The 22,067-nt window shown below is 38.3% G+C and overlaps 1 protein-coding gene across 2 annotated transcripts in view; it reads left to right on the plus strand.

Moving 5' to 3' along the window:
* The first annotated feature begins 1,451 nt into the window (after nucleotides 1–1,451).
* Nucleotides 1,452–22,067, plus strand: part of SIDT1 (SID1 transmembrane family member 1) — a 321,104-nt gene continuing 300,488 nt past the window's right edge. For both annotated transcript variants that reach the window (XM_053705818.1, XM_053705819.1), the window contains exons 1-2: nucleotides 1,452–1,540; nucleotides 2,030–2,374. In XM_053705818.1, coding sequence (XP_053561793.1) covers nucleotides 2,186–2,374 — 189 coding nt within the window. In that variant the 5' untranslated portion in view covers nucleotides 1,452–1,540; nucleotides 2,030–2,185. The remainder of the gene's footprint in view (nucleotides 1,541–2,029; nucleotides 2,375–22,067) is intronic.

Here is a 22,067-nt window from a genome sequence, read left to right on the forward strand (position 1 = left end):
ATCTATCTCAGTGTTTTTCAACCAGTGTGCCGTGGCACACTAGTGTGCCGTGAGAGATCCTCAGGTGTGCCACGGCAGACTGACAACAGTGTGACATATTTTTTAAACTTTGCTTGTTTTTTACTCCCAGTGCAGGGGTAGTTTGTAGGAGGCGTGGCATAACAGCACAATACATACAGTATGTGTGTGTTTGTGTGTATGTGTATATATATATATATATGCTGTATTAGGCTACAATGTGTGATTTTTTTAAAATTTTGGGATGGTGGTGTGCCACAGGATTTTTTAATGTAAAAAAGTGTGCCACGGCAAAAAAAAGGTTAAAAATCACTGATCTATCTAACCATATGTATGTATCTATCTCTATCTGTCTATCCATATCTACCTATCTGTCTGTCTGTCCAACTCTAATCTATCATTCTGTCTATCATCTATCTAACCATATGTATGTATCTATCTCTATCTGTCTGTCTGTCTATCCAACTCTAATCTATCATTCTGTCTATCATCTATCTACCCATATGTATGTATCTATCTACCTGTCTGTCTGTCTATCCAACTCTAATCTATCATTCTGTCTATCATCTATCTACCCATATGTATGTATCTATCTACCTATCTGTCTGTCTGTCTATCCAACTCTAATCTATCAGTCTATCATCTATCTAACCATATGCATGTATCTATCTCTATCTGTCTATCCAACTCTAATCTATCAGTCTATCATCTATCTAACCATATGTATGTATCTATCTCTATCTGTCTATCCATATCTATCTTTCTAATCTATCTTCTGCCTATCTATCCATCTATAGCTATGTATCCATATGTATCCATCACTATACACATGTATTCATATTTATCTATCCATCTATATCTATATATCCATATGTATCCATCACTATACACATGTATTCATATTTATCTATCCATCTATCTGTCTATCTCTAATCTATCTATCTGTCTATCCATATGTATCCATCTATCTATATCTATCATATATATATATATATATATATATATATATATATATATATATGTCTATCATTAAATACATCTCTGCTTATAGTAAATAAGTTAGTTTCCTACTTTACATAAACAGAAATCTTACCCTGATAGGCACTAGCCAAAAGCCACAGACGCTTTTTTCACTTATGTAACTAAATATATCTATGTGTCTATTATCAAAAACATCACTGCTTACAGTAAATAACCTATATGTTAGTAAATACACATAAATACACTGGTAATGTAGTTCTATCTCAGGCAAGTATGTTCCTGTAAAGATGTTTTGTAGTTATCAGGATTTGACACTAGATGGCACTAACATCAAACTCAAGCCTTCCTTCTATCCAATGCCTTTTGCCTTAGTGCTAAGCAGGGAGAGAATGACAGCACCCAATCAGAGGCATGAGGGGCGGTACTTGGGCTTCTCCCAGGGCTCAGTGTGTGTCCCTTACTGGTAGAACCAGTGCTGTTGGGGTTGGCTGCAGGTGACATTACTGGGACAAGGGATACTACACCCTAATGATGGTGACAGGTAAATACTAACATTACACCTGCAAGACTTGATTTCAGCCATGCTTTGTACATATCAGCAATTACTGCAAAAAGCATTTTTTTTTTTTTTTTAGATAAAAATACTTTTTGATCATAATTTTATTTAAAGAATGTTACTATACCAGTGTGTGATATAAAAATGCAGCTATCTGTATTCCGCTGGTGTAAACAGATTTCATTTTATTTATTTGTACAAAGGAAAATGGATGTTCAGATTGTTTGCAGCAACTGAAAAAGAAGATGTATTTTTTTTTATTAAATCAGAAAGTGTCACACGGATAAATCAATAATAAATGACATTTTATGCAGTTCATAAATAAAAAATGTTGCTCCTCTTAGAAAAATATGTAAGTGTATAATATTCTATTATATTTTATCTACAATTACAATTAAATATTTAAATATTTCTTGTAGAAATGTTAGTTTATAATATATTTTTTCTTTATTTCCTATTACAACAATTTTACAGTGTTTACAATCCGGAGATATTATACATTCCATTTTGCAAAGAAAATACATCAAATTGCTTGTGGCCTCAGCAAGTAATTACCAGACTGCTGATTTACTAAGAATACCAAGCACAGAAAAACCTTGGATGTGGTGAAGTGGTGCCCAGACTGGAGGGATGATGCCAGGCAGGGTTATGCCCACGCTGGGAAAGTGGCTGTTCCTTCTGTGTCTAGGAGGGTTTGCAGAAGTGGACAGCCGACCCACGGATTCTAAACATGCGGAATTTGGCCTCCTGTACACTGGACGTGTGAACAGAAATGTGGAAGAACTCTATACCTATAATTACACTAGCAAACTGGGGAAGGTAAGGGTGTCTTATTAATATGCACTGCTGATAATACACATGCACTGATTAAACATTTTTAGCAGCAAATTAATTAAGTGTTTATCTTATACTCTCTCTGGGACCTGGGCAGCAATGATCCATTTTCTTTATTCAAGACGTAGAAGATGGTTTGAACAATCAGGGTGTTTTATCACTATGAGGAGGTGATAAAAAGCAGACGTGCAATTTGTTGCTGAGAATAAAGCTACGGTTTGCAGCATTTGCTTTGTTACATCACATTAGTTATTACAATAAAGGTGCAACACATAATTATTTTTATTTGCACAGATATTTAAGTGTTGCACTTTTATTCTAACAAGTCTAGTGCAGGGCGAATCGAATGCTTCAAATGAACCACAAATAACAAAATTGTGCACAACTAATAAAAGTGTTTATGTGAGATCCTCAAATGCAACGTATTGGTAAACTGTGGTTCTTTCAATCTGAACATGTTGCTTTTAGATTTCTCGATAATGCTTTAAAGAGACCTACATCTAATATATATTAGGAATTAAGTGCTGCACTGCAAAAGATCTGCATACAAAAGAAATGGTTTAAAGTTGTGACATCTGTTTTGTTATCAAAAAATTGCTTTGTAGTTCAGGGACATACCTCTTGAATATACTGTTGAGTGTGTTTGATTTATCTCCTTTGTTGTGGCCAGCTAGAGATTGATATAAACAAGCTCCTGCACAGATCATGTCATAACTGTGTAACATGTTGCAGTGTGAAGATTCTTTATGATACACTCTAATCTGAGCGAGCATTTTAACAAAGGAATAAAAGGATGTTAAATGCTACTTTTTAGTAAGTATGCAGGGGTTAATGTCCCCTTAACTCAGAACTTGACGACTCCCAAGGGCCTGAGAGCTGTGGTGCCTAATTGTCGTTCTAGTTCTTAATGTTTAAAGTATTTTTCTCTCTATATAAAATCATTCCACGGCTCCACAAAAACTGTATGGCTCCTTAGTGCTCTGGGTAGATCCTCAATCTCAAGTAACAGTTTCACCCCTTGCTTATGGTTTATATCCCTGCACTTGACAAGTGATTCATTTACATTTCATTTCTAGACAATTTTGGCTATTATTGGTTTACATTTTTTTTAACCTTTTATCCTCCAAACATATAAAATGATGTAGATCCCATGTTCAATGTAGTTTATTAAAGGTGCAACATATCATTTTCAGGCGTGACTCAGGTGGATATTTCATAGGCACCTTCCCATGCATCTCTTCAATACCGTTAGTATGAGTCCTATAAACATAATTTTGGAGACAAAATTATCGTTACTGCTCTGGGACAGCGATAGGAATATATGTTCTTATGTTGCTTAACAACGTCTTTACAGAAATGGTGGCTGATTCATGAAATAATGTTTCATTAGATATGGTAATGCCTGGAATATACATAAAGATATCATGAGAATTAAAGTGATGGTAAACTTTTCCCTTTGTATGAACAGATCCGGAGTGTTAGTATTATTTTGGATGGAGGTTAATTCATCAGTTGTAATGAAGATACGCTACAACTTTACTTTTTAATATCTGAAACTCAAATACCCTGCGCTCCGCCGCCCACTACAAAAGTAATATTTTGTGTTAGCTAACGGTTTTAATTGTTCTGCAATTGGTGCTCCAGCCAAAAAAAAAAAATTGTGTGAGTGCCATATGGCTAGAACGCCAATTGGAGAACAGTTCAAACCGTTAGCTCACAAAAAGAAAATACCTTTGTATTGGGCAGCCGGAGACCAGGGTATTTGAGTGGATGAAGAGAAATCACCCCAAACACGCTCACTCTGGGTGATTGACAGGCCCTTCTCTCGCAAAATTGGTTGCGAGGGAAGGGGGCAGCATTACACGCCACAAAGCCATGCGGACAAGTCCTCAAGTTGAGAACCTTGTCAGTATGACATTTAAAGGGACAGTTAATACCAAAATTGTTATTGTTTAAAAAGTTAGATAACGCCTTTACTACCGATTCCCCAGCTTTGCACAACCAACATTGTTATATTAATTTACTTTATAAAACTCAAACCTCTAAATTTATGTCTGTTTCTAAGCCACTATTGGCAGCCTCTTAATCACAAGCTTTTCTATTTGCTTTTCACAACAGCAGACTGCTAGTTCATGTGGGCCATATAGATAACATTGTGCTCACGCCCGTGGGTTCTGTACAACAGAGCTAAAATGCAAGTCAATAGATAATAATAAGTCATGTGATCAGGGGGCTGTCAAAAGAGGCTTAGATACAAGGTCACAGAGGTAAAAAGTATATTAATATAACCATATTGGTTGTGCAAAACTGGGGAATGGGTGATAAAGGGATTATCTATCTTTTTAAACAATAACAATTCTTGAGTTGACTGTCCCTTTAATACATGAGGCCCTAAGTGCTTTTGCATTGTCTTTTTATTATACATTTGTTGATTATGCAATTCTACTGTAGTTATTGTTCCTTTAAGAAAAAGTTAGGAAAATACTGGTACAGCATTAAAAAAGGAAGATATTTTACCTCAAAATTTCCTCAGTAGCCGCATTCCATTGCAGAGGAAATGTAAGAATCTAATTCGGATGCAGGAATAGCAAGGGCGCGTGCATATGGCATGTGCAGACACTACTATTAGATTGTGTGAACTTCCACAATAATAATGTAAAATCCCACAAGATTTCAGCAAATCAAAGTGTTTTTTCACCATACAGAAGAAAGGAAGAGGAGGGGTAACTGCCAAGTTGAAACCCAGGTATATTTATATCATAAAACGTTTCTCACAGTTGTATTGGGGACAGTTACAGTTCTAGAATGTAATAATGGGGGGGGGCTTCATGGGCCTTTTGGTTCTTAACTGCTGCCCTCTAGGGCACTGCTCAGTTCCTATTATTAATCCCTACACCCAGGGGCATAACTAGACCTGACCGGGCCCAAGGACAAAGTCTATGAACCCCCCTCCATTTCATCACTTCCAGTAAGACCAAGCTATTGTAGCGCTGGATTGGCAGGTTCCGGACCCATCCCAAACTCTAGTTATTCCCCTACCTGCACCTTAGGTAATGTTATTTTATAAGTTTATCTGAGTGCAAACAAAACAGCTTTACTGGCAGTTTAGTAAATATGCTGTTTGTTACAGTTTGTTAGGAAGTAGGTGCCCCAATCTCATTACAGCTTTACATATGTATTACTTTATATTTAAGCCTTAAAGGGACAGTAAAGTCATAATTAGACTTTCATGATGGAGACAGAGCATACAATTTTAAACAACTTTCCAATGTACTTCTATTATTTAATTTGTTTCCTTCTCTTGTTATCCTTTGCTGAAAGGTTTATCTAGGAAAGCTCGGGAGCGGCAAATAACCTAGGTTCTAACTGCTGATTGGTGGCTGCATATATATATACTGATTTTCATTGGCTCACCCATGTGCTCAGTTAGAAACCAGTAGTTCATTGCTGCTCCTTCAACATATGATACAAAGAGAATGAAGTACATTTGATAATAAAAGTAAACTGGAAAATTGTTTAAAATTGTATATTCTACCTAAATCATGAAAGAAAAAATGTGGGGTTCATGTCCCTTTAAGCTGTGTCTTTATGATGTGATTGTATGTGGGTTTTCAGTTTTAAAGGGATAGAGAGGGCAACACTGAAGGGTGCATGAATGCATTTGCATATTAAATAGAAGCATTTTTGCAATATATTTTGAAAAAAGTGTCAGGAGGAACAGTGATAGAAGAGTTCTGGTCATTATAGTGTGGACTTCATGGTAAACAAGGCCTGTCTGTGGCCTGAATAGTTCAGTTCCACAACCTGATGATATATATATAAACTGCACTGTCTGTGCCTTGTCCTCTGCTGAACGTTCTGCCTTCATCTCATAAGCCCTGCTGAACGTTCTGCCTTCATCTCACAAGCCCTGCTGAACGTTCTGCCTTCATCTCACAAGCCCTGCTGAACGTTCTGCCTTCATCTCACAAGCCCACACCACACCTCACATATTTTGCAGTTCAGAGAAAAGAATGTTTTTACATTTAGTTACATTGTGGAAATACTGGCCTGCTTTTGTTATAATTAGAAGCTGGACAGTTTCCCAATTTTATGACTCATAGGTGCAATTTAAAGTGATAGGAAGGTCAATTTTTAAATGTGCATATGTGCATTTCATTTTGAAATAGAAACATGTTTGCAATATATTTCCATTAGAAAAAAAATATTCTTGTAAAAGTTATTACTATTTTTCTGTGGCATACGCACGTATGCTGTGAGGGCTGTGCACCAGTATTTAGACATTGTGTCTGCTCAGAGAGCTGGTGGAGGTATGTATTGCTACTGTGAAGATGTAATTTGTGTCATACAAGCCATCACTAACTCTCTTAGAAGGTATGGTGCTTGACTACTGGCGCACAGACCTCACTGGATATGTGCATATGCTGCAGCAAAACAGTAATAACCTTTACAGGAAGCATGTTTTCTAATAGAATTATATTGCAAAAATGCTTCTATTTTACATTTAAATCCAGCCATGCACATAGCACTTTTCACCTTTCTATCCCTTTTAATATTTGTGAAGAAATATTTGAAATATTCTAAAAAATAATCTTTGGTGTACGTGATTAGAAATGTGCTCTAAATCTCATGGGCCGTTAGCTGTCAACCAGTCTGTTGTGGCAAACCTTTTCACTATGATAACAGGGACAGTAACGTCCAAATTAAACTGTCATGGTTGAGACTTTTAAGTAACCCCTTTGCTCCTGGGAATTTCAGAAAAGAACTTGCCAAAATACTGGAGAATTTTTAGCACTTTTGCTATCAGTCCATTTAAACTGAAATAGAGCCTTGTTTTTTTAATTTATTTACCTGTCAAAACTATACATATATATATTTTAAGTAGACAGCACAAGGTATTGATCTAGGCCTATTTTAGTATATTTCATGCCACCATTTCAACGCCAAATGTAATCATTAAAAAAATCAATAGCATTTTCACAAACTTTGGGTTTCTCACTGAAATTATTTACATATATCTTGTGCAATGATGATACAGATGATTGTAAACGCTTCTCTGCGATTTGTTCAGAAATAGCAGACATACATGGTTTTGCCATTTTGTTAATTAGAAGGTTGCTAATTGTAGTTGTGCATCACACTTCTATTATTCCCAGCAGTGAAGGGGTTAAGTAGGTAGCTTGTAAAGTTAATTTTAGCTTTAGTGTAGAGATTACCCTCCCTCCTGGCACCTTCCATCCCCTGATCCCTACCTCATCCCTCCTAAACAGCCCTTTCCCTTCCTCACCCCTCACTGGCCACCAACATCTTTGGTTTTGGCAGACAGTCTGCCAGTATGCAGTTTAGGGAGTGTATTTTTTTTTTGTAGTGTAGGGAACCCTCCTCAAGTCACCTACCTCTCTGACCCCCCCCCCAAACAACACTCTTCCCTCCCTAACTGGTCACCACCATCTTTGGTACTGGCAGAACATCTGCGAGTTTGCAGTTTAGGGAGAGTGTTTATTTTTTTTTTTTAAATGTCTGTAGTGTAGGGAACCCCCCCCCCTCTCTCACTAAACATTTATTTTTCCGTAAGTAAGGAATCCCCCTTCCTCCCCTCCCTCCCATGATGCGCTTCCCACCTGCTTCCCTCCTTTCCTCTCACACCATCCACGGCAGCACCACAAGTCGATGCAAACAGTGACACAGAGTGTTACTGTTTGTATTGGCCATCTACCTTCATATGGTAAAGGGAACACGATCAGTGCTCCCTTACCCCCAAGGCAAAACATGCTGTGATCTGAGATGTCATCACAGAAAATGCAGCATGTCTGCAGAAAGAACAGGACACATGTAGGAACTGTTAGCGCTTTCACTTTGCAGCGCTGCTCAATATCAGGCTATTCTCGTCAGTGTTGTGCTCTGGCTGCACTGTGTAAGGTTTCCTCAACACAGTGCAGCCAGAGTGAAGTGCTGTTTGAAAAGAACAGTCAAATACGAAGCAGTGCTGCAAAGTGGCAGCATATTGATTGATGACTGTCTCTCAGGGATTATTTCAACCGCCCACCCCCAGTCTTTCCCGATCTGCAAACCTGTGATTCCTGAATGTAAGACATTCTTGTAAACAATGCACCTTTTTAATTACATTTACTGAAGAAAATCTCATCACAGAAAGTGAAAAAAAGTTCTGGCTCTGGGCCATTACCATATGTAGGCAGATGCCTTCTTCCTCTGGCTGCGGTCTTAGCTTAGTCAACAGGATACGCTGAGCAAAGTATCCAGTGACATAGTAGCTACGTCTAATAGGTAGAAGGAGTTAATTGTAAATGGTATGCTCTATCTGAATCATGAAAACATATATAGGTTTCATATCTCTTTAAGAAAAACTTATCTAGAGTAAGGAGATCCTATGCACCTTTGGTGAACCATCTTTCCAATGCCATGCCGTCTCTTTGCCCATCTTCTTCCAGCCATTTAATATGAGAGAGGAAATGCACTCCTTTCCCTTGCAATGTGTAAGAGAGCTTGAGACCCATTTATCAAGCTCTGAACGGAGCTTGTGGGCCCATGTTTCTGGCGAGTCTTCAGACTCACCAGAAACACCAGTTTTGAAGCAGCGGTCTAAAGTCCGCTGCTTCATAACCCTGTTCGCCTGCTCTGATGAGGCGGACAGGAATCGCCGGAAATCAACCCGATCGAGTACGATTGGGTTGATTGACACCTCCCTGCTGGCGGCCGATTGGCCGCGAGTCAGCAGGGGGCGGCGTTGCACCAGCAGCTATTGTGAGTTGCTGCTGCAATGTTAAATGCAGAGAGCGTATTGCTCTATGCATTCAGCGAGGTCTTGCGGACCTGATCCGCACTGTCGTATCAGGTCCGCAAGACCTTTAAAATAGGCCCCCTTGTGTGTATATGCGCGGTTCTGTGTGTAAGTGAATAGTATGCTAGGGCTGTAAATGCACGTTGTTAATATTCTCTTATTAATAGATATGCTGTATAATGTGGCTAAATCTTGTTGTTTAAAAAGGCATTAAACAGCAACATGGAAAACTCATTACAGTTTGTAAGTTGCAGATAACATTAATATCCCTCCTTTTGTAATGTGGTTTGAACAAATAAGCAAGCCGTGCTGTAGCTGCAGTGGCATAGATATCATATCACTTTTTGCTGATTACACCCTCAGATGTTGGGAGCTTTGTTCTCCACCTTCAGATGTTGGATAGGTTTGTTCGCCTACAGTCGGATCCAGGATCTTTGGTTTCTGCGGCAACTGTAGCCGTAGATAAGGGGTTGTTGGAGGTGACATGGAAAGCAGATAACCAGTAACCGGACCTAGATTATAACCTTGTGCCTACTGAGTTACATATGTACAGATTAGTAGTACAGAGCAAGACGGGATCTGGCTCACTTCCCGCTTGTAAACATTTGCCAAGAAAGAGCTGATCTGAGAGTTTACAGAGTTTCTTATAAACAGAAATCTCTCTGTTGTAAAAAAAGCAAGAGTTTATATATATGTATGTGAGATTCAATACGAAATATATTTCAATTATGCACTTAAAGTTATTGTAAAGTTTGGCAATGTAATGCACAGTACAGTATATACAATTATTCTTATAAACAGGGGCACTTTCATTAATTTTTTTTAAAGATGCTTTATTTGTAAAATAATTACCATTTAGTGATGGTAAAATATGTGCTTTATTTTGCTGATCGATGACGAATCCGGCTTCATCCAATTGTTGCGTGCCCCCTTTGGCGTCCAGCTCGTGGGACACCCAATGATAGGATGAAGCCGGATTCATCAACGATCAGCAAAATAAAGTATGTGATGCAAAACGAAAATTTGCTCTTGGCAATCAGTAGGGAATTACAAGGAAGTTCCTCCAGCAAAGTACAATAACGGCTGACACTTTTCGGCTTTACGCCGTACTCCAAGCCCATGAGGCTTGGAGTACGGCGTAAAGCCAAAACGCGTCAGCTGTTATTGTACTTTGCTGGGGGAAATTCCTTGTAATTCCCTACTGATTGCCAAGAGCAAATTTTCGTTTTTTAACTTTGCCAATAAAGTATATATTTTTATTTTCCACTCTGTTCCGGTGCTCCGTATTATTGTAATCTCTTTTTGTTTGGATCAAAAAAAAATTCTCTGATCCATTTTAATGTAAATGTATTACAGAGCTTTACTTTATTTGAAAAATTGATGTCCCAACCTGTGCTGAATAAACTAACTTTTTCTGTGAGAGTTGTCCCTATCTGCCAGTGAGTAACTTTAAATTTAAACAACATTTACTTTAAAGGGACAGTTTACTCAAAAAATTTCTCCCCTTTAATTTGTTCCCAATGATCCACTTTACCTGCTGGAGTGTATTAAATTGTTTACAAGTAGCTCCTTTACCCTTATATTGGCATTTGAAATGGTTGATTTAGCATGTGGTATCCCCACCTATTCTGAAAGTTTGTGGCCGCGCGTACCAGCTATAGATAAGCTTTGTAAACACAGCCAGCAGAAGAAATTACACTCCCAGTGTGATAAAGCAGAGATAAGGTAATAAAATGTTGATTTTCCATTGTTCTCTCAAGGTACTGGTGATTGTTTTAAGGACAGATATAACATAAAGAAGCAGGTATATGTGCACAATGTGGTACAGTAATGAGATCTGATTATACCTACAAGCTCAACCCATTTTATTAGGTTGTGGCTTCAAAACACAAAATCAGAGCTTTAATATACACAAATAAACCTTAAAAAGCTAATTTTCATACATTTTTTACTCTGCAGTTGGTAAAAAAACAATTGTAAACACATTAAGGGAAAAACTATTTTACAGTATACTGTCCCTTTAAGGGACATAAAACCCAATTTTTTTGTCTTTCATGACTCAGAAAGACCATCTAATTTTAAAAAACGCTCCAATTTGCTTCTATTATTTAATTTGCTTCCTTCTTTTGTTATCCTTTGCTGAAAGGTTTATCTAGGTAAGCTTAGGAGCAGCTGCTGATTGGTGGCTGCATATATATACTGATTGGCATTGGCTCACCCATGTGCTTAGTTAGAAACCAGTAGTGCATTGCTGCTCCTTTAACAAATTATATCAAGAGAATGAAGCAAATTGGATAATAGAAGTAAACTGAAAAGTTATTTGTATGTTCTACCTAAATCATGAAAAACATTTTTTTGAGTTTCATGTCCCTTTAAAAGGGCATTCAAGTAAATTTTTTGTTTATGCCTCAGAAATGATTCACTGCATTGTAAAAAAAAATAAAAAAAATCTGCGTGTAAAATAGTGTTTCAAATCATTTAAAGCTCAAATTTTGTTATAAAAAAATGCTTGGTTTGCAACCCTGGGACACACCCTTTGAAAAGCCTCTTGGGTTTTGTTTATCTTACTTCTTTTACAGTGGCCAACTAGGGACAGATATGTAAATGAGCTCCTACATAAATCAACCAATCACTGTGCAGCATTTAAGAGAGTCAGGATTCTGCATTCTATGGAAAACACTCCAGTTAAATTATAGAATAAAATTTTATCTAATTAAATATTTTATGGTGAATTACATTTTTAGTTTGTGATAAATTGTCTTTTTATTGGGGGAAAATCGAAAAAAAGAAAAGGAAAGATAACATCCTGTTTGACATAGAATATTCATAAAACAAAAAAAATTGGTTATCACATCAAAAATTACTAAACACAACAGTAGACAGAATTCCTACCATCTATTCTCTATGTCATCATAACAAAATCAAGTGTTATACTCATTTGGAACAGTCCTTACTCATGTGCAAGATCTTTTACAACATCAACAATGTTTCTAGGACGTTTCCTAAAGAACTAACATATATTCTTAATTGACTGAAGTTTCATATAGTTACTTTCCCTCCAATTATCAATAAACACATGACCTGACATTATATCAAAAGAGCTTAGAACAAAAAAAAAAAATTATTTTTAGTTTACTGTCACTTTAACCTTTTTATGCAAAAAATATTTGTCACGTTTAACTGCTGCTCTTTCTTATACATCATAGAATTTGGAATTTAATTACAGACAACTAATAAATAACATAATACAACCCTGCACAGATAACTTGTGATATATGAAATATACCATCTTTGGTCTACGGAATTTAGCTATATAGATGCTGTATAAAAAATGTAAAAAAATTTGAGGTTTCTCATTCAGGGCCCCATTACATGTGCGGCGTCGCCCGCAAAAGCCGGCGGCGCTGTTTTATGCATGGGTTTGGTATCCTATATACAGCGCCACATATAAATGCGGCACGTATATTTCACCCGTCGCCCACAATTTTTACTCCCATAGGCTAACATGGGACCGCGTTGCAAATCGGTATCCAATATTCAGCACAAGGACTTAAGTGGCGAAAATGGACAAATCTTACTCCATTTTTACCTTGCAATAAAAGGCAGCTGTAGCAAGCCTTGCGCTGAGTATGGGAGCACCGTAACTCCCGAAAATGCCTACAAAAATAAACTAACACCTAACGCATGCGCAATGTCTATCTACCTGTCAACCCGCAATCCCCCACTACAATAACTAATAAACGGCTAGATTACGAGTTTTGAGTTATGAGGGGTGCGGTGCTAACTTGCACGTTATTGTCACCGCTCACTTCCCTACAGCGCTTGTATTACAGGTTTTCATAAACCCGGCGTTATTAGGCAAGAAGTGAGCGTGGAGCAAAATTGTGCTCCATACCGCACTCCAATACCAGCGCTGCTTAAAGGGACATTAAACCCACATTTTTTCTTTCATGATTTAGAAAGAGAATACATTTTTAAACATCTTTCTAATTTACTTCTATTATCTAATTTGTTTCATTCTCTTGATATTCTTTGCTGAAACGCATATCTAGATATGCTCAGTAGCTGCTGATTGGTTGCTGCACATAGAAGCCTTGTGTGATTGGCTCACCATGTGCATTGCTTTTCCTTCAACTAAGGATATCTAAAAAATGAAGCAAAATAAATAGATAGAAGTAAATTGTAATGTTGTTTAAATTTGTATTTTCTATCTGAATCATGAAATAAAGATTTTGGGTTTAGTGGCCCTTTAAGTCAGTGGTGAGCTGGTTTCCCCATAGACATCAATGGGGAGAACCGGCTGAATAAAAGCCTAACACCTGCAATAAAGCAGCGTAAAGCTCCGTAACGCAGCCCCATTGATTCCTATGGGGAAACCAAATTTATGTTTACACCTAACACCCTAACATGAACCCGAGTCTAAACACCCCTAATCTTACACTTATTAACCCCTAATCTGCTGCCCCCAACATCGCCGACACCTACATTATATTTATAAACCCCCAAATCTGCTGCTCCGGACATCGCCGACACCTACATTATACTTATTAACCCCTAATCTGCTACCCCCAACATTGCCAACACCTACATTATACTTATTAACCCCTAATCTCCCGCCTCAATGTTCAAATCAGCCAATAGGATGAGAGCTACTGAAATTCTATTGGCTATTCAAATCAGCCAATAGAAATTCAGTAGCTCTCATCCTATTGGCTGATTTGAACAGCCAATAGGATTTGAGTAGCTTTCATCCTATTGGCTGATTTGAATTTGAAGAATCAAATCAGCCAATAGGAATTCAAGGGACGCCATTTTTAATCGCGTCCCTTGAATTCTCTATCCAGTGTACAGCGAAGATCATACAAAGAGGATCCTCCATGCTCCATGGCTCCGCTGTCGCCGGTCTTCAGTTCTAGGGTTGCCGGTCTTCAGTTCCAAGATCGCCGGTCTTCAGCTCTGCGGTCTTCAGCTCCGCTCCCGAAGGATGTTCCAGGAAGAAGAAAGAAGAGGTCGCCGCTTGGAAGAAGACTTCACAGCCTGGAACAGGACCTTCTCCACCGGACTTCAGGAACTGTAAGTAGCAACCTGGGGCTTAGACTTAGGGTTTTTTAAGGGTTTATTGGTTTTTTTTATTTTATTTAGATAGGGTGGGCAGTAAAAGAGCTAAATACCCTTTTAAGGGCAATGCCCAACAAATGCCCTTTTCAGGGCAATGGGTAGCTTAGGGTTTTTAGTGTTAGGTTATTTTATTTTGGGGGGTTTGGTGGGTGGGGGGTTTACTGTTAGGGGGGGTGCTTTGTGTATTTTGTTGTAAAAGAGCTGATTATCTTGTGGGCAAATGACAAAAAGCCAGACAAAAAGCCCTTTTAAGGGCTACTGGTAGTTTATTAGAGTAGGGGGTGTTTTTATTTTGGGGGGGGGGGCTTTTTATTTTCATAGGAATTAGGTATAATTTTTTAAAATTTGGTAATTTTATTTTTTATTTTATGTAATCTTAGATTTTTTAATTTTTTATAATTGTAGCTTAAAGGGACAGTCTACTCCAGAATTTTGATTAGACTGTCCCTTTAATTTATACTTTGTTTATTTGTATTTTTAAAGTAGTGTTAGGTTTTTTTAATTTAATAGTAACTTTAGTACAGGTGAAACTTGAAAAAATAGAATATCGTGCAAAAGTTCATTTATTTCACTAATGCAACTTAAAAGGAGAAACTAATATATGAGATAGACTCATTACATGCAAAGCAAGATAGTTCAAGCCGTGATTTTCATAATTGTGATGATTATGGTTTACAGCTCATGAAAACCCCAAATCCACAATCTCAGAAAATTTGAATATTGTGAAAAGGTGCAATATTCTAGGCTCAAAGTGTCCCACTCTAATCAGCTAATTAAGCCATAACACCTGCAAAGGGTTCCTGAGCCTTTAAATGGTCTCTCAGTCTGTTTCAGTAGGAATCACAATTATAGGAAAGACTGCTGACCTAACAGTTGTGCAGAAAACCATCATTGACCCCCTCCATACGGAGGGAAAGCTTCAAAAGGTAATTGCAAAAGAAGTTGGATGTTCCCAAAGTGCTGTATCAAAGCACATTAATAGAAAGTTATGTGGAAGGGAAAAATGTGGAAGAAAAAGGTGCACAAGCAGCATGGATGACCACAGCCTGGAGAGGATTGTCAGGAAAAGGCCATTCAAAAGTGTTGGGGACTTTCACAAGGAGTGGACTGAGGCTGGAGTCACTGCATCAAGAGCCACCACACACAGACGGATCCTGGACATGGGCTTCAAATGTCGTATTCCTCTTCTCAAGCCACCCTTGAACAACAAACAACGTCAGAAGCGTCTTACCTGGGCTAAAGAAAAGCAGACCTGGTCTGTTGTTCAGTGGTCCAAAGTCCTCTTTTCTGATGAGAGCAAATTTTGCATCTCATTTGGAAACCAAAGACCCTGAGTATGGAGGAAGAATGGAGAGGCACGCACTGCAAGATGCTTTAAGTCCAGTGTGAAGTTTCCACAGTCTGTGTTGATTTGGGGAGCCATGTCATCTGCTGATGTTGGTCCACTGTGCTTCATTAAGTCCAGGGTCAACGCATCTCTACCAGGAGATTTTGGAGCACTTCATGCTTCCTTTCGCAGACGAGCTCTATGGGGATGCTGACTTCATTTTCCAGCAGGACTTGGTACCTGCCCACACTGCCAAAAGCACCAAAACCTGGTTAAATGACCGTAGGATTACTGTGCTTGATTGGCCAGCAAACTCACCTGACCTGAACCCCATAGAGAATCTATGGGGCATTGCCAAGAGAAAGATGAGACCGAACAATGCAGAAGAGCTGAAGGCAGCTATTGAAGCATCCTGGTCTTCCATAACACCTCAGCAGTGCCACAGGCTGATAGCTTTCATGCCATGCCGCATTGAGGCAGTAATTGCTGCAAAAGGGGCCCAAACCAAGTACTGAGTACATACAGTATGCATGCTTATACTTTTCAGAGGTCCGATCTTGTTCTACAGGTATGTACAATCCTTGTTTTATTGATTGATTGCATGTAATATTCTAATTTTCTGAGATTGTGGATTTGGGGTTTTCATGAGCTGTAAACCATAATCATCACAATTATGACAATTGTGCTTTGCATATAATGAGTCTCTCATATTAGTTTCACCTTTTAAGTTGCATTAGTGAAATAAATGAACTTTTGCATGATATTAAAATGTTTTGAGTTTCACCTGTATTTTGTAAATAAGGTAATTTGGGTTCATTTAGCAAGTGCTAGGTTAGGGGGGTTAGGTTAGGGGTTAGGTTTATGGCGTTGTGGGCTTTGGCGGTTTAGGGGTTAATAGTTTTAATAGGTTTATTGCGTTGTGGGTTAATGGCGGTTTAGGGGTTAATAGTTTTAATAGGTAGTTTGCGTTGTAGGATAATGGCGGATTAGGGGTTAATAGTTTTAATAGGTAGTTTACGATGTTGGGTTTGGCGGATTTAGGGGTTAATAATTTAGTTATTACTTGCGGTGTGGGTTTGATGGCGGATATAGGGGTTAATAGTTTAATTAGGCTTATTGCGTTGTGGGGGGTTGTCGGTTTAGGGGTTAATACATTTATTATTAGTAGTGAGAGGGGGGATTGCGGATATAGGGGTTTTTACGTGTCGGGCTTATTTTTGGGAGGCGTGTTAGACAGTTACGGGAGATTTGATATTTTCTTTACTTTTCTTAGGCGCCGGCAGTTTCTAAAGTGCCGTAAGTCACTGGCGACTCCAGAAATTTGTATTTACGCTCATTTCTGGACATCGCTAGTTTATCAGACTTACGGCACTTTATGAACTGCAGGCGGGGTTAATGTATTACCCCAATGTGCGAGGTAAAATTATGGGCGCCGCGGGTTGCAGCGATTGCGCTGAAGCCTGCGCTGTATATGTAATCTCGCCCTCAGTAGTAAAATAAATCCCTACGGCTCAATTTATCAATTTTGCTTAGTTCTCTTGGTATCCTTTGTTAAAGAGTAATCCTAGGTGAGCTCAGGGGTGTGCATGTGTCTCTAGCCATCTCGTAGCCGTGTTTGCAAGTGTTTATAGCAGTTTTATACATAGTTGCAAACAGTCCTGCGATAGACGGGCATGCTCCTGAGCCCTTTATCAGCCTACCTAGATTTACTCTTCAACAAAGAAGAATAAAAAAAAGATAACAGAAGTATGTTGGAAAGTTGTTTAGAATGGCATGCTCTATTCCAATGATGAATGTTTCATTCTGACTTTACTGTCCCTTTAAAACTGTTCTTTAATTTCCGGTCCCAGCAGGTATGTAAATTATGTAATGATTTTAAAGGGACATAAAACCCCAAATTGTTCTTTCATGATTTAGATAGAACAAACAATTTTAAACAACTTTCCAATTTACTTCTATTATCAAATGTGCTTTGTTTTCTTGCAGGAATGTAGGCTCAGGAGTGTGCACTCGGCTGCAGCACTCTATGGCAGCAGTTTTCCAACAATGTTATACATTAGCAGGAGCACTAGATGCCAGCACTATTTCCTGTCCTGTAGTGCTCCGGATATGTGCACGCTACCTATCTAGATATCTCTTCAACAAAGAATAGAATGAGAACAAACCTTGATAAAAGTAAATTGGAATTATTATTTTTTTATTATTGCATTCTCTTTCTGAATCATGAAAGAAAAAAAATGGGTTTCCTGTCCCTTTAACCTCTGTTGAGTTTTCCCACTACCTAAACCTGCTTGTCCTGTGAAGTCTTCGCTAATGTCTGACACAAGCTCTGCAAGATTGAACTTGGAACGTGAGTTCTTTCTGTAGAAAGGTTGGGTTAAAGGGACATTAACACTAAATAAATGCTAGATAGAATGATGCATTCAAACAAAAATTAGAATAACACGTGGATGTGCAGCAGAAGTAAATATATGTAATCTAACATATAACTGCATGTAATAGAGGAATATGCACAGATACTGATCTACAAATCCAGTATAAAGCCTTTTAAAAGCTCCCAGTTTAGCACTGTTCGTGAGGTTAGGCTGGGACATCCACTGAAAGGGGCTGATGATGCAAGAAGAGCAGACCTTCCCCTCCTCCCCTGCATAGGAAAAGACAGATTATACAAACAGGAGCTGCAGCAATCTGTAGACCTTAGTATACATTTCATACTTTGGGGCTTGGTTAGGAGTCTGAAAATCAGCACAATGTTATTAAAAAATAAGCAATACTAAACATTGTTACAAAAACACTCCCAGATGGGCTATATAAATGGATCATCTACAAAACATTTATGCAAAGAAATATCTAGTGTACAATGTCCCTTTAAGATACACACACAAAAATGCACATTTACTAGGTATATAGAGGATCAACGTGCTATCTAAGTGATATTTTGGATGGACTTTAATTGATCACTTCTAATGAAGATGTGCTGTAACTTACTTTTAAATCTAGTCGTGCCATTCTAATCCCTGCGCTCCAACCGCCCATTTCAAAACTCATTTTTCTATGTGAACTAACAGTTTTCACTGTTCTCCAATCAGTGCTCTAGCCGTACGGCACTCACACACAAAAAAATAGTTTTTAAGTGGGTGGCCGGAGCGCGGGGTATTAAAATGGCATAGCTAGATTAAAAAGTTAGTTACAGCTCATCTTCTTTAGAAGTGATCAATTAAAATCACTGTAAAACATTGCATAGATTATGGACCTGATTTTAAAACAAGTAAGTTTACCATCATTTGTTGCAAGATGATAGCCCCACTTCTCTTTATCTATAACCAAACTGTATTCATTTTATTAAAGCCACAAACTGTCATTTAAAATATTCTGTATTTTGTTCTGACTGAGATCTTTAATTCTCTGAAACATTTTAGTCAAGACCATCTATAAATCACCCATCAGGCTGCACAATAATATAACCATTGGATGATCGTTACTTGGTTGTCACACAGATTTTTTTTACCCAAGAGGAGATTTTTAGTGACACACATATCCCTCAGGGAGGACAGAACATTAAACATTTACGCTCTTGTTCTGATGACTGTATTCATTAGCAGTAATTAGACATTTCATTTCTCTTTGTGAGTGGTGATAATAGCTGTAACTATATCCTGTCTAGTAGAGTCCTTGTATCCTGGTGCCTGTGACCCTGAGTGACAGAATGGGACAGTCACATTTTCAGTTCACACCTTGTCCTGCACAACATAATGGCACTACCTAACTATTAAATGGAAATGAAACTGATGGAAACAATGTATTCTTCTGTGACAGAAGAACATTCACAGATCAGCGATGTTGGCACATTTTTCACAGCTGTATCGTGCATTTTGGGCTAGCGCACACAAAACAGGGCGGGAGGGTTACATTTTTGTATGCAGTTTAAAAGTCACATACATTTTATAAAAAGGCTACATGAATAATATACAGTAATTCTGCCAATGCAACAATGTAAAGCACCTGCTCTGTATCATGGATGCCAACCCAAAGTGCTCAGTACTGGGGTAGTGCTGTCACTGGTCTGTGAATGTGCAAGGCTTCTGTCACAGAAGAATACATGAGTTCCAAGATGACACCAGTAAGGGGTTAAAATATGAGGACACCTCTGAAGACAGCTTCAGGAACAGGAGGAAAAACAATATCTTCAGGAGTAGTAGCAATTCTATTGTAGTTGTGCCCAGTAGTTTAAAGGGAATTCTTTAAAGCAGGGGTTTCAAACAAATTGTACAGGGGGGGGGGGGGCAAGATGATAGCCCCACTTTTCTTTATCTATAACCAAACTGTATTCATTTTATTAAAGCCACAAACTGTCATTTAAAATATTCTGTATTTTGTTCTGACTGAGATCTTTAATTCTCTGAAACATTTTAGTCAAGACCATCTATAAATCACCCATCAGGCTGCACAATAATATAACCATTGGCTGATCTTTACTTGGTTGTCACACAGATTTTTTTTTTACCCAAGAGGAGACTTTTAGTGACACAAATATCCCTCAGGGAGGACAGAACATTAAACATTTACGCTCTTGTTCTGATGACTGTATTCTTTAGCAGTAATTAGGCATTTCATTTCTCTTTGTGAGTGGTGATAATAGCTGTAACTATATCCTGTCTAGTAGAGTCCTTGTATCCTGGTGCCTGTGACCATGAGTGACAGAATGGGACTGTCACATTTTCAGTTCACACCTACAGTAATTCTGCCAATGCAACAATGTAAAGCACCTGCTCTGTATCATGGATGCCAACCCAAAGTGCTCAGTACTGGGGCAGTGCTGTCACTAGTCTGTAAATGTGCAAGGCTTCTGTCACAGAAGAATAAATGAGCTCCAAGCTGACACCAGTAAGGGGTTAAAATATGAGGACACCTCTGAAGACAGCTTCAGGAACAGGAGGAAAAACAATATCTTCATGAGTAGTAACAATTATATTGTAGTTGTGCCCAGTAGTTTAAAGGGAATTCTTTAAAGCAGGGGTTTCAAACAAATTGTAAACAGGGGGGGCACTGGCCAAGAGTTCCTCTCCCATGGGGGCCACTTGAATAAAGTGAGTGCTCTGGAACTGGATAAACTAGAAACTGAAAGTGACATTTACCCCAGTAGTAGTGCATGGTAGGAGCTATAAGCCACAATAGACATACAGAGTGTATATGTATCTTGTGAGTGAAGTGATCATTCTGGAACTGAATAAAAAGTGACATTTATCCAAGCAGTGCATAATGGAGTCTACACTGGACAGTGCATGCTTGTCTTTATATTTATCTTGTGTGTGTCTATATAGATCAACTTGTTATCAGTGGAGGCTCCTCCATATGCGCAAAGCCGCACGTGAACCCCCAGCCCCCAAAAAAATTCTGAATAAAATATAATTTTTTCAATAGCCCGCCTATTGGAAAAATTATATTTAATTTCTACCCAAAAAAAGTAAAATCCAAACAGTTTTAAAAAAAAAATAAAAAAAATTGTAACTTTTTTTGTTTTTATTTAACCGCACGTGCGGTTATAGTCTACATGCCTGTCATATCACTGTTCATTACATTTGCCTGAAGCCTGCTCCCAGCCTCCAACCCATCCCTATAGTGTCTTAATCGCACAGATCAGCCTTTGCGACAGTGCGAGTGAGTAGAGGTGGTGCTAACGGTCTGGATATGTGACGTCATCACTCCAGTCACATGATGACGCTTGACGAGGCTCCTCCCCCTCAACGGCGTGAAATTTCATTGTGGAGATAGCCGTTGAGCTGAGAGGAGCTCATTTTGGGCAGTTAGAGTGACCAAGTTGGAAGTTGGTGGCGTGGCGTGGGCACTTTAAAACAGAAGTTGACTGTAGAGAGAGACAAAGTAGAGTAGGGACTGCCTGAAGTGAGAATATTGTTTTCAGAGAGTTACTTACTAAAGACAGTTTAACAGCATATTTTTAGATAGAGCAGTAGAGAGAGACTGAGAGGCTGAGCAGCAGACTAGTTTTAATTTATACCACTTAACTATTGATGGCTGTCGCTGCCTGCTGTAAATTATTAGCAGATTGCAGAGTCTCAGAGTTGTTCAAACAATTAAAAAGGTTTTTTTTTTTGTTTTTTTTAAAGCAGTTAACTGCATATTTTAACTTTTTATGTTATCCCCACTGACTCCTATATTTAACTTTATATTTATTATTTAGTTTACCCCTGACTGCTATATTTAACTGCTGCCATGCAGGAAGGAAGCCTTTTTGTATACTCTTTGTTGTTGGATGGTGAGACTGGAGGGATAGCTGCTGAGAGGAGCTCCTTTATTTAGCTGGTTAACCCAGTTATTGTAAAGTACACCTAAAAGTTATATATTTTATAACAGCAAAACTACTTAACAAAAAGTAATATATTTTATAACAGCAAAACTACTTACCTAAAAGTTAT

Source organism: Bombina bombina, chromosome 3, assembly GCF_027579735.1.
Source record: "Bombina bombina isolate aBomBom1 chromosome 3, aBomBom1.pri, whole genome shotgun sequence".
NCBI lineage: Eukaryota > Metazoa > Chordata > Amphibia > Anura > Bombinatoridae > Bombina > Bombina bombina.